This window comes from Trichechus manatus, unplaced genomic scaffold, assembly GCF_000243295.1.
Source record: "Trichechus manatus latirostris isolate Lorelei unplaced genomic scaffold, TriManLat1.0 scaffold00103, whole genome shotgun sequence".
Taxonomy (NCBI): Eukaryota; Metazoa; Chordata; class Mammalia; order Sirenia; family Trichechidae; genus Trichechus; species Trichechus manatus.
In genome coordinates, this window is record NW_004444039.1 from 5,338,021 (window position 1) to 5,354,474 (window position 16,454).

Below are 16,454 nucleotides of genomic sequence, written 5' to 3' on the forward strand. Positions count from 1 at the left end.
GGGTTCGAACCACCAACCTTTCAGTTAGCAGCTGAATGCTTAACCACTGCACCACCAGGGCACCTTTATCTAAAACCAGAGTATCGTATTTTTGTGCAAACAATGCACACCTTCTACGTTTCCCAACCATGCCCTCCCCCAAGATACTTTTATAAGTGCACGATGAACATTTTTTTACAGCAACATGTAAAAAATACTGGCATAGTGGGCACTTACAAAAATACCTCGCAGTGGGAGGGAGTCGCTGGCAAAAAAGCGTAGAAGGTGCGAGTTCTTTACGGAAAAATACGGTGCTTACAAGCTTTCAAAACAGGAATTAGGAACCTGAAAGTGAACAGCATCTTAATAAGTATCCTATCCTAATATTTTTTGTCTTACACAAATACTTTAAATAACACTTAAAAAAAAAAACAGAGAAGTGACTTGAACAGCTCAATCCTATTTCCATGTTTCAGGAGTTATTTGCCTTACCTAAACACCGCTTTAGTTCTCAAATAGTCAAAATTAACCAAACTTCAAACACCTTTATTTATGGTCTCCTTCCCATGAGCACGACAGGTCTCTGCGTGGCTCACATTATTTGCATTCGTCTACTAACCTAAAGGTTGGAGGTCTGAACCCACCCCGTGGTGCTGCAGAAGAAGGGCCTGGCAATCTGCTTCCATAAAGATTATAGTCAAGAAAACCTTACGGAGCAGTTCTACTTTGTAACACATGGGGTCGCCATGAGTTGCAAGCAACTCCATGGCAACGGGTTTGGTTTTTTCGTTTGCTTCCCATGAGCATACCTCTACAAGGAAACCCAGATGACTATTTAAGTACAAGAGAGAGTCCCTCAGGTCAGCTGGCCCCTGGCCGGCTCCCTTGCCCTGGAAATCCATAAAAACCATCAGGCAACTGCCAGTCTTCTGAGGACCCACACCGTCCATCAGCTGCCAGTAACAGTTGAATCGGCAGAACTCTTTAAAGATCCCACAGGCTATTCTGCAGTATCAGCCTCCAAAGAGCTGAGACAAAATCATGAAGCTCCATATGAATTTAACAGACAAAACCTCTTTTTGAGGCTGACAGGTACAATCTTCACAGACCTCTTCTTTTTGTGGTAGTGGAATTTAGTTTTCTGAAAGGTATAATTTTTGCTGTCAAGTTTATAACATGTTCCAGCGAAAAGGTAATGAAACAAAATAGCTGTATTTGTTCACGATGCCAAATGTACGCGATAGACAACAAAAAAATCACCTTGATACATTTCTAAACTATTCTATTGCTATAATTATTGCTCATACAATAGTGGTATGTAATCATTATAAGAAATCACAGAAAGGTAACACTTACGCATCACAACCCTAATCTCAAGACTATTTTTTGTGCAGTTTAATACCTAAACGAGCTGTGAGAGCATTAATTCCCTTTCATTTTAGAAAGTTCGGGTGATTTATCAGGTCATGCCGATATGACATCTCACGAAAGGGTAACAGGATAAAGAATCAACTAGGTCTTAAAAATAAACTGTCCTGGAACCAAAATTAACAGACAGGATATAAATATTTCTGTACTGAAAGACAGAGATACTAACTTTATGTAAACACTAACATAGAAACATAAGCCAGCTTTTTAAAAACGAATATATACTCAGATAATTACATGTGAAAAATTTTACACTGCTAAACAACAGCAGAAACTTTAAAAATCTTGCCAGTATTCACCGACAAATAAAAATTTTCAGGGAACAATTTCTTAAATGAATAATCAAGAATTTTTTTAATGTAATGCCAGATTACACCACATTCACATCTTTCTCTCAGAACCATTAGGTCAAGATAATATGATGAGGGAAGAAAAGGGAAACGTGTCGTTGGTTACATTCCCTGTAACTCCTTTAAAAAGAAACAATAAAGTTCTCACCACCTGCATCCTTCCCAGTTTTTCCCTGGACACTTCACAGAGAACAAGGATGTAGTGATACCTCCAGTTAGAATTTCGCTCCATTGTGCTCCAGTTTTATAATGAATTCCTGAGCAATCATTGTGCTTCAGGTAATGGTATGTCTGTCTCAGCTAAACGAGCTTGGGTTTGGCTACATTCTGCAACACTAAACACGAGAGAGGGAGAAAAAGAAGGAAGTTTTCCTTCAGTTCCAGTTTGACTGACCTTCTAATCTGTAATCTCAACAACAGATTAATGTGGCAGGATGAGAAGTGAGGGACCACATGCCCTTCTTTTCATTTCTTCCTCTGAAAACAAGTCGACTTGTACCTGACAGGGCAGGGCACATAGCATGTCACAGCATATACCAATTTAAAGGCATAATATGGCATTTTAAAGTTATTCCTCATTTATCTCCATTGATAGAATAATAAATTACTCAACAAAAATCCAGCAATATTTAAGGTAAAACTTTCTGCAGTAAGTTCCAAAGTTCAATATCCTTGCATAATGTATCTATAAAAACACCACATACAGATCCCCACTAAAACCACGGCCTCTGGCCAACAGGTGATAAAAGAGCACACTGGAGCTCTGTAATTATACAAAGAATATATGTATCTTTAACTTGTATGAAACATTCTGACATTTTCAGAATTCATTTGGAAAATGAGCCATTTTAGATTAACCCGTACAGTAGCATGGAATAAATTTTAACTTGACAGTATCATTAGATGTGGCCCACATATTGAACTACATTCACTGCTTCTTAGAAAATGAACACACTAGCCCAAGGGATGCTGAGCTGGTTGTACGGCGCTGCGACCGTGAGAGCTGATCATTATTAAAACAGCTGGCATCACCTTCTCGGTATTTTACATTTAGCTTTTAATATAAATGCTGCCTCATTAAAATGTCTGTCTGATGAATTTCACCTGCTAGGTAACAAGACAGTATTATAAAAGCAAAAGTCCTAGATTTCCATGCAACATTTTTAACTTGCTTGGTATTAATGAATTACTACCTCTTGGTAGTGTAAAGAAGCTAACAATGCTCTCGTTAAAACGTACTGCTTATAGGTTAAAATCAAGTTGAAATTTAATTTCTGCTTTTTTAACAACATATCATCTGCACGGCATGCAAATAAATACTGCAATGCACCCAAGCACGGAGTTCAGCTTTTTAAAGAAAAGCAGAGAAGGAAAACATGAAATAAAGTTCCACCTACAGGGACTCCTCTGACTATGTTCGGTGGGTCCGGGAGATGACATGGGTGTGGGAACTGACAAGTACACAGCAGTTCGGTGCTGGGCGAGGGGAGCCTCCAGTCACCACGCAGCTCCACTGACGCGCATCCTCTGGACGGAGAACAAAGGAAGCCAGGCGGACGCTGGAAGCAGGTTTTTCCAGAGAAACTGTAGAAAGCCTGGTAATTTTCTTCCGACGGCTTAAACAGATGGACATTGGAATCTACTGCCTCTATAAAAGCCCAGTGCAAGCTCTCAGGGGCTCTGGTGTACAAAGATGTATGCACAAATCTGGACCGTACCAAATGCTGCTCCAAGGGGGGGGTGGGGGAGGAGGCTGAAAACACACTAAACCCATCTGAAACCAAGTTGCATTATTAACATAGCAAAACAGAGAAGAAACCTTGCTATCTGAAAGTAAAAAAAACACAAATATCAAGGATATAGTCCATTTCCTGACACATAAAGGATCTTTAAATTTCCCTCATCTCATTTTTACTGTAGCTCTAGCCTAAAGGTTCCTTCGAATTCAGCACACACTAACCAGTGACTTGAAATATGCTATGTATTTTTAATAAGTATCTTAAATCATCACAACTCCAGCAGTTACAGACACTGAGCAGTCTTTCCCTGTTTTACGGTCAGCTCTGGATCACAGCTTCACCAATCAACCTCCCACTGTCTGCTGCCTCTTTTCCCTTTTCATACAAATGCACTTGAGTTTCACTCAAATTAAAAAAAAGAAAACCCTTTCCTCTAGCCTCTATTCTTCCTCCCCTTAGCCCTAGTTTTTGAAGCAAGGTCTCTACTTCCTCATTCACTGACTTGGTCACTCAAATGTTCAGTAAGAACCAATGTGCCAAACGCCAGGGTCAGGAGGGTAAACAAGGCAGAACATTCCACTGATCTCCTCATCCTTTGCCACCTTGTTTTCAACTTGCACGCCAAGGGCATGTGCACTTTCTATACACACACCCATGCTGCTGAAATTGTTCTTATTAAGGTCACCAATTAGCTCTTAATCGCCACATTAAATGAGCCTTCGCAGACTGTATTTCACTGTGCCCTTTGCAATAATGTGACACTGCTTCTTGACATTTCCCTGACACGTTCTCCTCCCTTAGCTTTACCACCACACTCTTCCCTTACCTCGGCGGCTGACTGTTCTCAGCCTCCATTTAAGCAGCTCCTCTTTTTTTGCACCTGTCCTGTGAGTGTTGGTGCTTCCTAGATTCCATCCATCTTCATCTCTCCTCATTCTTCCTGCTCTCCCCGGGAAACTCCATCCAAACTCAAGCCTTCCATTCCTATCTACATGCTGACAACTCCCAGACTGAGCTCAGATCTATCTCCTGAGGTCCAACTGTCCATTGGACACTTCTACCTGTAATGTCTCAGACACCCTGAATTTAAAATGCTCAAGACAGAGTTTTCCTAACAAATTATCTTTACTTAAAAAACATACGTAACGTGTTTAATAAACATAAATTTATTAGGAATAAATTTAACAGAAGCATAATACTTTATGTTGAAAATTACAAAACACTGCTGGGAAGAATCAAGATCTAAATAAACAGAGAAACAGTCCATGTTCATGGATTGCTAAAATGGCAATTCTCCCCAAATTATCTATAGATTCAATGCAATTGCTATTATAATCCCAGTACACTTTTTAGAAATTGACAAATTGATCCTAAAATTTATACAGAAATCAAAGAATCTAAAATATTCAAATGTATTTTGAAAAAGAAGAACAAAGTTGGAAGACTTATACTTCCCGATTTCAAAACTTAATACAAAGCTATAGTAGTCAAGCCAGTGCAGTATGGACAATAAAGAGCAGATCTGACAGTCCAGAAATAAACTCTTACAGGTATTATCAAGTGATTTTCTACAAAGTTGTCAATGCAATTAAATGGAGACAAGACAATCTTTTTAACAAATGGTTCTTAGACCACTGAATATCAGTATGTAAAAAAAAAAAAACACTTATCTCACACAATACACAAAAATTGACTTAAATGGATCACAGGAAAAAAATGGATCATAGATTTAAACGTAAGAGCCACAATAACAAGTGTTGGCGGGGATGAGGGGAAGCTCTAACCCTCACACATTGCTGGTGGGAATACAGACGGTACAACCACTTTAGAAAACAGTTTGGTAGTTTCTTAAAAAGTTTAACATAAAACTTAACCATCTGACCCAGAAATTCCACTCTTAGCTACTAACCCAAGAAAAAATGAAAACATATGTCCACACAAAGACTTGCACACGAATGCTGATAGCACTACTATTCGTAAAAGTCAAAAACTGGAAACAATCCAAATGTCCATCAACTAGTGAACGGATAAACAAAATACGGTATATTCATATAACTGAATATTAAAAAATAAAAAGGAACAATCTCCTGACATACACTACAACACAGATGAACCTCAGAAATATTATCTGAAGTAACAGAAGCCAGATGTAAAACGACCACATATCGTATGATTCCATTCATATCAAATGTCCAGAAAAGGCACATCTACAGAGTCAGAAAACACACCAGTGGTCACCTGGGGCTGGCAGCAGGAACAGAGATTGAACGCAAACCGGCACGAAGAACTTTCTGGGGTGATGGGAATGCTCTAAAACTGGATTGTGGTGATAGTTACACAACTCTACAAATGTATTAAAAATTAATGAAATGTCCAGAAAAAGCAAATCTATAGAGATAGAAAGCTGATTTATGATTTCCTGGGGCTGGAAGTGGGAGCAGGGACTGACTGCCAACAGGTAGAAAGGGATCGTTGTGGGTGACAGAAATGTTCTGAAACAGCACTGCGGTGACGGCCGCCAGAAGCCCACACGTTGACTCAAAACCACTGAACTGCAACTTAACATAGCTGATCTTGTGGGATGTAAATCAGACCTCAACAGAACAGTTTTTAAAAAGTATTTTTCAATTTAGCTGACACCAAAATGCTTTGAAACTTTGGTGGAGTTTACTGGGCATTTGCCTGAAGTCATTAATAAAATGATACTTCTACCCTCCCCCCCCCAAAAAAAAAAATAAAATAAAATCAACAGCATTCACTATCAAACCTGCTCTTTTACCCCTACTACATACGCTGGTTAATGGAAACACCATTTCGCCAAACGTCCTGGCCAGAATCCTGGGAGTCCATCCTAGGCTCCTCACAGCAGCCATCAAGTTCTTCTTGTTTTACCTTCTTAAATCTGTCCTTCTCTCCATTCTGACTACCGCTACCATAATTCAAATCTTTCTCATAGTTTTCTAACTAGCTTCTCTTACTCTAGACTTGCTCTTCTTTGATCTAACTTCTATATGGATGCCAGAAAACTTGCTCTAAAACGTAAATTTGATCCTGCTACCCTGAGCAAAACCCTCTGGGTTCTCCCACTCCGGCTCGATCAGCTACAACAGTGACCTTCAGATTTTTGATCATGCAACCATCTCAGAGACAAATTCCTAATGTGCACCCCAAATGCGTATGTTTACACACCATATGCACAGATTCCTGTATTCATTTATTACATAATATACACAAAAACAGACATTTAAAAGGATGGCAAAAAAAAGAAACATAAATAGAAGTTCCAATTTTCTTCTCCACTTCTGTTGTCTTGCAAACTTGCATTTCTCTTTGGAGAAAACTGTCCCAAAGGAAGAAGTCCACAGTCTTGTGCGTGACACGAAAGGCTCTATCGTTTGTTCCCTGCCTACGTCTCCACCTCCATCTCTCACCACCTCACCCCACACACCAGATGCTTCAGCCATAACAAATTATTTGTAGTTCCCTCCCGTCCAAAACCCAAACCCACTGAGAAATTACATTTCAGCTTATATTCTTGAAATAAACATCTCTGCATCTTTGCAATTGCTCATCCCTCTTCAGCCTGGTGAGCACTCATCATTCAGATCCAGCTCAGCATCAATGCCTCTCTCTAAATAGTCAATTGCTTCCATCTTAGTCTGCTTATTTCCACTGCAGTATATTCTTATAGTAAGGAGACCCCAGGTGGCTCGAACAGTTAGGCACTCGACTACTAGCAGACAGGTTGGCAGTTCGAACTCACCCATCAGAAGACAAGCCTGGTAATCAGCTTTGGAAATTCCATGGAGCACGGTTCTACGTTAACACAGATGGGGTCGCCACGAGTCAAAGTCAACTCGATGGCAACCACCACCAACATTTTCTTAGAGTGTATTAAAATTCAATTTGCTTTTCTATTCTCTAAGCCTGTGAGCTCCTTGCGGACAGAGGCTTTGTCAGAGCCATCACCACATCACCCGAACTGAGTCCCCATCACATAACTGCTGTCAAATGACTGCTGAATAGTTAAGGCCTTAAACGTTAAGCTAACTCTCGAAGTGAAACAACAAACTCTACTCAAGCTTAACATCTATTATCATCATCCAGATCTGAAACTGCCCAAGGGCTGCCCATGCCAGTAGTATGTAAAATCCATATCCAAGAGTCATCCAATCAAGCGAGACTCCTAACTTAGCCTCTGAATTCTTTGGTTTAAGATCACTTCTTCAATTCGATGACTTCTATTTTTACTTGAAATGTAACCATCTTAGTCATTGAGAATTGCTCTACCTTCAAAATTTCAAACTGAAATTCCCTTTTTTGACCCCAAGACCCACCTCAAGTACTGAAAATGTTCTTGGTCTTTATGATACACACCATCTCTAGTACCCCAAATCCTGCTTCTTCTGCTGGTCTGGTCAAGCCTCTCCTCTCCAGCCTAAACTCCACAGCCCAGCACTTTCATCACGCTTCCATTAGCATCCAAGATGAACATCCCTGCTGGACCATCATATATGTTCTTCCAATTCCCAACCATGTATTAACCAAAGTATATTGGTTTTGGCTTTTACTTTGGCTTCTGAGCCTAGCTCAGAATTCACTATCCTTTCTCATGTGGATTCTCAAAAATGATTCACCCCCTCCACGTCAATTTTCCGCTGTATTATCAGCCATCCTCCTTCTCTAGGGTTTCAGAGAAAGAGAAGGATGACCTACCAGGATATCACGTCTTTCTGTCTTCTCTGGGATTGCAGTCACCTCCTTTAACATCTTCAATTTCACCTTTTTCCCTGACCGTGACCCTGATTCTATCTGAGGTTATCTTTTCATTTCTTTCCTTCAGTCCATAAAAGAACAGTTCACGCAGCTTTTATTTCCTAACTTCTCATACGCACACTTCTGATATGCAATCTGGATTCTCCCTCTACCAACAGCTCTCTCAGATCACGGACTACCTGTTCATCATCTCCCATTCTGCTCAACTTCTCTATCACTTCTATCGCTGATACCCATTTCTCCTTCAAATCTTCTCCTTTCTGAGATTTCTAGTCACTGAGTTGTCTTGGATTTCCTATTTCTCTGCACTCTAGCCTGGTCTCTGTCACTGGCTCTGTTTCTGAGAGCTAAATCTTAAATGTGATCACGTCATACTCATGCAGGCTTCAGCTGCCTTTTCCACGGGCCAGTCCCATTTCTGACATGATCAGGTAATTTGATATTAAGTAGGGGACTACACCTCTTATTATAATACATTTGGGACCTATATTGGTCATTTAATTTTTTAAAAAGCAGTTAACATAGGAACCCATTAAAATATACATAACAAACATTTTAGTTTAAAATATAACCAAACTTTTTAAAAAAAATTCATAAATTCTTTCAGCATAGGTCCCACTGACGATTCTTCCATAAACCACCGTCCACAGTGCCCTGGTAAAATTTTCAGTCTACTTCTTTAAAGTAGAGCAGAAATTTAAGACATGTTGTACAATCTGTGTACAGAATCCTGCAGGATTTTTATGATTTTTTCCCCAAATCTTTTCTAATTCTTAAGTATGCCTTTTCCAGCAATTTTTTAAAAAGCTACTTACCTAGACTGTCTTTCCAAAGCAGTCAATTTAGTTTTCTCACAAACAATTCTCCTTAACACTGAGGTTTCATCATTTTATCTCATATTAAATTGCATGTAACTCTAGCATAAATGAGTTCAGGAGCAAACACAGCTCACTCTGAACTGGTGGAAGCAGAAGTATCTGGATACATCGGAGAGCAGTCTGTCCGTCATGAGCACGCAGCACTCTACGGGTATCAGTCTGTGTTGTTTTACCGAGAAAAAGGAGAATGATGGCTAATGCGAAGAGGCACTTCAGTGAGGGTCAAAGACCAAGTCTGCACATTAAAGACACGTAACATCAGGAACCCCAGGGCAGTAAGAACGATACCGATCCTGGATATTTTTACCTCTACTCTTTTCAGTGGTACAATATTTCTAGACTTACACTTGAAACAAAAAACCTTAAAAGTAATTTTAAGAGTTATTCATGGGATGATAATCTATTTTAAAAATTAAACTGGAAAAACAGTAATTCCTGAACAATACGAATGTCTATTCACGGCCAATTTCCTACGTCTTTAAGGACTGTGAAACGTTTAGTTACTTTACATGTGCTTACAATAATGAAATTCCTTCCCCATGGAAAAAGATAAAATTAGGACTTTTAAGATCCTATTTTCCTCTCTTTACAGCCTAATATTCGAGTGACTGTCAGTGGAAAGTTTAAAGGAATGTGGTATTTGGGGAAGATAGAAAACCTTCCCACGGCTAATAGTAAAATATAAACCACCGGTTTTAATAATATTGTAGAGATCCGCCATACGCGGCGTAAGTGAAGGGTGGACCTAACTCATTAACCTCAAAGGAATACAGATGGGAGAACCCAGAACTCAGTGAGGGATACCGACCTGTATTAACTTTAAAACCCGTTGCTATCGAGTCGATTCAGACTCACAGTGACCCTAAAGGACAGAGTAGAACTGCCCCATAGAGTTTCCAAGGAGCACCTGGTGGATTTGAACTGCCGACGTTTTGGTTAGCAGCCATAGCTCTTTACCACTATGCCACCAGGCTTTCCAAACCCAAAGTTAGTAACCCCAAACCCTGGTGGCGTAGTGGTTAAGAGCCACGGCTACTAACCAAAGGTTGGCAGCTCGAATCCACCAGATGCTCCTTGGAAACTCTATGGGGCAGTTCTACTCTGTCCTACAGGGCTTGCTATGGGTCAGAATCAAATCTAGTTTTTCCCCAACTTAGAAAAGAGCTGCTAAATACAACCAAAGTTGGGGCAAAACACACACACACGCACACACAATCAGAGGAAGTAACACTTTTTGTTTTCCTGAACTTTGAAAAAGGAAAACAAAGGCAATGTTCGAAAAATAATAATATTGTTACAGTATGTTTGAATAATTTTTTTTTCTCCAAGAATACCTTAGAAGAGTAGTCATATTTCTTTTTTTCTCATTACATATAATTCATGCTTTTGAAATATTAGCAGAATACTCAAGAGGAAACAACTGTTAATGAATATTGATATTTTAAAAAATAGATAAGATACAATAATCAATTTAGGGTTTATTCAAAGTTGAGAGCTTTAATTGGCCTGTGGGTGGATCTGACAGCTATTAAATGGGGCATCTAATTAGGGATGTGTGTATAAACAAGATATTGTAGCGGAAATCGAATTATTCTATCAAGTAGTGTGCAACTCTACCCAATCTTTTGCATACTGCTGGTTTTTTCTTCTTATTCTGTGAATACTGTCATACTATAAGAAAGAACATCTCAGTACTGAGAGGGAAATAAAACTGACATTTTACACAATCTGTGTCCCTGCCTGTCTTTCTGTATTAACTTGATTGGTTCCCCCATCTCTTACTGTTACACAAGATGCTAAACTACACAACCAAAAGAGAGAAAGAGAGAGAAAAAATCATTTTGTCAGGATTTCAAACTGCTATTGAAAAATAATGTCCATGGGCAGTGATTCACAAACTGAATAAGAACAATGATAGCCATGAGAACATACTGTATCACGTGATCATTTACCCTCAACAAGCTGACCGTGAACTTAATCAGTAACCACAACTGCAGTCAGTCAAACACAAATGGAGCCAAAACAAGTCTGTTCACTTGTACCCATACTAGGAATAAGCCCTTACACCTTTTTCCCTGAAGGTCAGTCATTTTTTCTAAAACAATCAAACAAATCAAACACATAAACAATTCAACTAAGAATGATGCACCAGAATGTATTTAATTATTTTTAGTAAATCTAAAAGTCAATGCTAGTTTACACATGAAATATAATAAGCTTGAAACAATTAAATCAGAAGGGATTTAATAAGTAATTCAAGCAGGACTTCAAACCAGTTTGTTCGGGTTCCAAGCCCTGCTAAGAATTTGCATTCCTAACTAGGTGATGCTAATCCTGCTGGTTAGGGACCAGCTCTGAGAACCACTAGTAGAGCAGGGGTTCTCAAAGTTTACGTGTTCACCTCGAGATCTTGTTAAAACGTAGATTTTGGTTTAGTACATCTGGGGTGGAAATGCAAATTCGCAGCAGGGGTTCAAACAGGAAGGAACCTGTTCACAGCCCTGAATTGAAGTCTTCCTGCTCACTGAAATAAGTCTCCCTCAGAATGGTGATTCTTATTATTTCACTGCAAATGAGTAACTAGGAATGTAAAGAGAGAGAATGTAAGGAGAATGCTCCTTAGAAATAAGGATGGAAAGACTGCGTCTTGCTTACACTGGACATGCCAGCAGGAAAGACCAATCCCTAGAAAAGGACAAGATGTCTGGTAAAGAAGAGGGTCGGCAAAAATGAGACAGACCCCCAATGAGACGGACTGGCACGACAGACTCAAACATACCCATGACCGTGAAGATGGTCTAGGACCAGGCAACATTCCGTTCTATGTAAGGTCACCAGGAGTCAGAGCCAACTTTGTGGCAACTAGAAACAACTGAAAAATGGCAAATTGGGAAGGCCTTGAGCTTCTGGAAAGCCTGTGGTTTTCCCTATTCTCCACTAGTGCTTCTCCATGACCAGTCAGGCACAACATGACCAAGAATTATTCTTCCACGCTCCTCCTTCAGAAGTTCCCTAAGTACTGGGTGATTTCAGAATCGCAGAATATATTTTGTTAGCACCTCTAATTTTACAGATGGAAAAACTGAGCCTGAAAAAGGTATGAGACTTAATCAAAGTTACAAGGTAGTGGCAGTGTGAGTCCCAGTATGGAAAACATCTAGGAGGGTCCAAGTGACCTGCCAGGTCCGTTGCAGGGACACACCTTCATCTTTATCACCATCTCCTCTCCATGGGGCCCATCTTTCCCACAACAGAGACTGGAATCTTCTTGGACAATGATTCTCAACAACCCCCAGGCTGGCAGGACCCCTTCCTGACATACTACCCATAACGGCCATGAACAGAGACCCTCACTTGAGGCATGGCTTATGGCTAAAGGAGAAGATCGAAACCACTCGTGATGAAATAAAACCTGAAAAACAGTATTACGGAAACTTTTACTTTTCGATATGAACAGATTTTTTTAAAAAAGGAATGAGTTCTTCCATCATCAAGTGAGAACATCTGACACCAATTAGCTCTCAACTACTTTTCAGAAAGAATTAAACACATTACCTTTGAAGGTTTCAAGTTCCTTCCTGTAGGAAAAAAGAAAACGCAAATTTAAAACAATCCATTCTCAATGGAAACTGCTCTTACATTATAATAAACATTTATGTACTTTAAACGCCGAGTGTTATTTCTGAATGCTCACATATCAATTATGCTTTACTGAAATTATCAATACAATTAACCTAAAGCAACTATTTTCAGTTATTTCTGCTATTGCCCTACTAATGGCTCAAAAAAATTCTACCAAAATTTAAACTATTAGAACTCTAACAAGAAAACACAGCATTTTAACACTAGCTACGAGCCATCTCATATATATAAGAATCAGTTTATAAAAGCATTTAAGACAATATTCCCTCCATTGATAAATATTAAATAATAGACTTTAAAGATTTTTTAAAGTAGAAGTTATCAAGAACAGGAGCAGTTATTTCCTCTTTGAAATAAAAGGGGAAGGCACATATCAAAGGAGTGCGGTCCACAGTTCATCCCGCCGTGAAGGGTCAGGCCTTGGGGAAGTCCTCTGGTTTGTTCACTTTGTCAATGCCAATTAAGATGCTGCTGAAATACAAAGTTTCCTGGGGAAAATGTACAGCAGGAGAAAAGAGACGAACAAACACAAAACAAAGCATTTTTTTGACAAAAAAGTCAAAGCAAGTTGTGCTTAGGTTTTCCCTTCTAATTTTACAGTTTTTCTTTCTCATTATCAGTGCTAATAAAAAGTAATTTTGAAGGGGTTAAATTCATTTAGTAGAACTTTGCTTCCCCAATCAAAATATAAGACGTTTATTTTTTATTTGTACTCTTGATTTTACTAAAAATCTAGAGATGTTTTGAATTCTCAAACCAGTGTTAAACGCCGTTCATCACAATATCCCTTATGTTCCAAAACTTCCTCATTTTTAGGGTGTGCACCCTCATTTCTTAGAGGTACTAAGCATTTGGAAATATGGAAGATGTGTAAGATTTGAGAGAGGACAGCAGGTCAAGCAGGGTAACGGTGAAAAGTGAAGGCCCAAAGGCCGGGTTATCTTTAGGAAACAGTAAATACTTCCCAGCAGCAGGCTGAATGCAGAGAAGGTAGTGGGAGGTAAGGAGGAAGGTTCTAAGGGCCAGGCTAATTAGCAGGAGAATAACATGAGCAAAGCTGTGCTTGGGGAAGAACCTTCTCACTGTGATGGGCAGATGCACTGTCAAGAGAGAGGATAAAAGTAGGCAGTATTTAGGTAACCACTGAGGAGTCTGGAGAACAGCTCATTAGGCCTGGCAAGAGCAGCATAAGTGGCAACAGCAATGAAGAGGAGGAGTCCAACGTGAACAATGCCTGGAGAAGACTCAACAGCCCATGGCAACTGGTTACGTGGGATAAATGGAGGAAGGAAAAGAACACAAAAACCCTGGGGTCTATCTAGCTTGGATCACTGGAAGGAAGGAAAATTCATTAATACTGGAGACAGGTAACTTAGCAAGAGGAACAGATTTTGGAGGGCAGTGGGGGAGTTCAGTTTGGGACTTCATGAAATAATCTGGAAGGCTGGAAACCTAAAGCTGGTGATGCTGAAGACCGGATCCCCATCCCCTTTAGCCTACTCGAGGATTTAGCTCCCATGATTTCTACTCCCTCATTTCCCATTCACGCTTGAACCTATCCTAATTTGGCTTCTGGATCCCACCACTGCAGAGTCAAGGTCAGCCAAATCCAGTGATTACTTCTCACTTTTCATCCTAATCTCTCAGCAGCATTTGACCCAACTGGCGATTCCTAGAGATACTTTGTTCTAGTTTTTCTCCTGCCTCAGTTTCTTTTGCTGGCTTCTCCACCCCTCTTCCAGACCACTGAATGCTAGAGCGCTGCAGGTGTGGTCCTGGGCCTTCTCTTCTGAACTTACATGCCCTCACAAGGTGAGCTGATCCAGCTAAGCAGCCTTAAATATCATCTACGTGTTACTGACTTCCTGATTTATATTTCCCATCTTAATCTCTTCTTTGAGCTCCAGACTCATATCCAACTCCCCATTTGATAGCTCTACTCAAAAGCAGAGTAGGCTCCTCAAACAACATTTGCAACACAGAACCTACTCTTCTCCCGGTCTGCCTCACTCAACTAACGTCATTACTCAGCTGCCCGAGCTTTGATTTCTCCACTGCCATCATTCTCCACATCCAATCCATCAATAAATGTTATCGATTATATCTCAAAACATATCCTGAATTCATCCATTTCTCTCCATCATCACTGCCATCAACCTTGTGAAAATATCCATCTTCTTACACTGAATATATTTAATCTTTATTGAATTAAATCATCCATTCAACGAAAATTCATTAAACACTAGGAATATCGTTAGGAGTAATGCTAAGGTTTGGCATATACACACCTTACAACCTCAAGGAAGTAAAGCAACAATTGAAAATCAATGCCATTGATTAGTGCTCTGGTAATGACACGCTGAACGAGCCCCGGTGGTGCAACGGTTAAGCGCTCAGCTACTAATCGAAAGGCTGGCAGTTCAAACACACCCAGCAGCTCAGTGGGAGAAGGACTTGGCGATTTGCTTCCATAGAGATTATCGCCAAGAAAACCCTATGAGGCAGTCTATTCTGTCACACGGGGTCACATCTAACAACAGCAATGACATGCTGAGGACACTCTGGGAACAGAGGGGGGCGGGGGCAACCCATACACTGGTTTGGTAGGAAAGGCTTCCTGGAGAAGGACTGAACTTTGAAGGGCCGGTATAACTGATGATGATGACAGGTAACATCTATCGGTAACACGGCAGATATTTTCCGAGGTGTTTTCTATCTATTAAATTATTTAATCTTCAAAATAACCCTACGAGGTAGGCAGTATTACTTATACTCATTTTGTAGAAGAGGGAATGAAACAGAGGTTAACAGAGCTGGTCCCAGAGCTCACTCTCTTCACCAGAGTATCATACCAGCTCTCAGTTAACCACACGAAAACGCACAGGTAAGCAGCTGTTGTGAATTCTGGTCCTTCTCCTTCAAACTCTCTTAGATATGATAATAACCAGTGTAACACGGACTTCAAGTTCACCTTCTCCACAAAGATTTCCTTGACACCAACGGGAGATTTCTTCCTGATTTACACTCCTACAGCACTTCCTCTGTCAGTGTGATAACACCTCATGTGGTTCTCTGTGCGCATATCATCTCTAGAACGTGAAGGTAGAGCTCCTGAAGGGCACAAGCCGTGTCTCATCCTTCCCCAAGCCATGTACGTGCAGAGCAGACCCAACAGACACTCGACACACCCTAATTATCAAGGACTGTGGCTGCAGAGTGACTAAGAGAATCTGCTTCCTCAAAGAAGTCCTTGCTGTAATTATATTTTATACCTTACAAAGTTTGGTCACACATGATCTCATTTGATAACAATTTGCTCTAGTTGCTTACACTTTCAAATATCTGAGTTGCTTATTTTTCATAGTTTAATAGTATTTTCAGAAGATTAAATCAGTAGAAAGAATTGAAATGCCTTCTTTCAGATTTTACCATATTTTAAAACTTACTCAGTTTAGCAAACGCTTTTACAAAATTTAGCATAACGAACCCTGAAACTAAAACATTCAACAAATAACACCAGACTCAAAGTCTTAACAATATTTCCAAGGGGTAAAATTGCTATTTTATCATCTTCTCTACAGGAGGTGAGTTATGAGGGCAGAACAAAAATAAAAGAAAGCAGCACATAATAAATAAATATATGGAATGTTACGAGAAGTGTA

The 16,454-nt window shown here is 39.9% G+C and overlaps 1 protein-coding gene across 7 annotated transcripts in view; it reads right to left on the reverse strand.

Moving 5' to 3' along the window:
• The window catches only part of DTNBP1 (dystrobrevin binding protein 1), a 156,201-nt gene that overhangs the window by 47,245 nt on the left and 92,502 nt on the right, over positions 1–16,454 (reverse strand). For all 7 annotated transcript variants that reach the window (XM_004382978.2, XM_023737474.1, XM_023737475.1 and 4 more), the window contains one exon: positions 12,706–12,728. In XM_004382978.2, the coding sequence (XP_004383035.1) occupies positions 12,706–12,728 (23 nt within the window). The remainder of the gene's footprint in view (positions 1–12,705; positions 12,729–16,454) is intronic.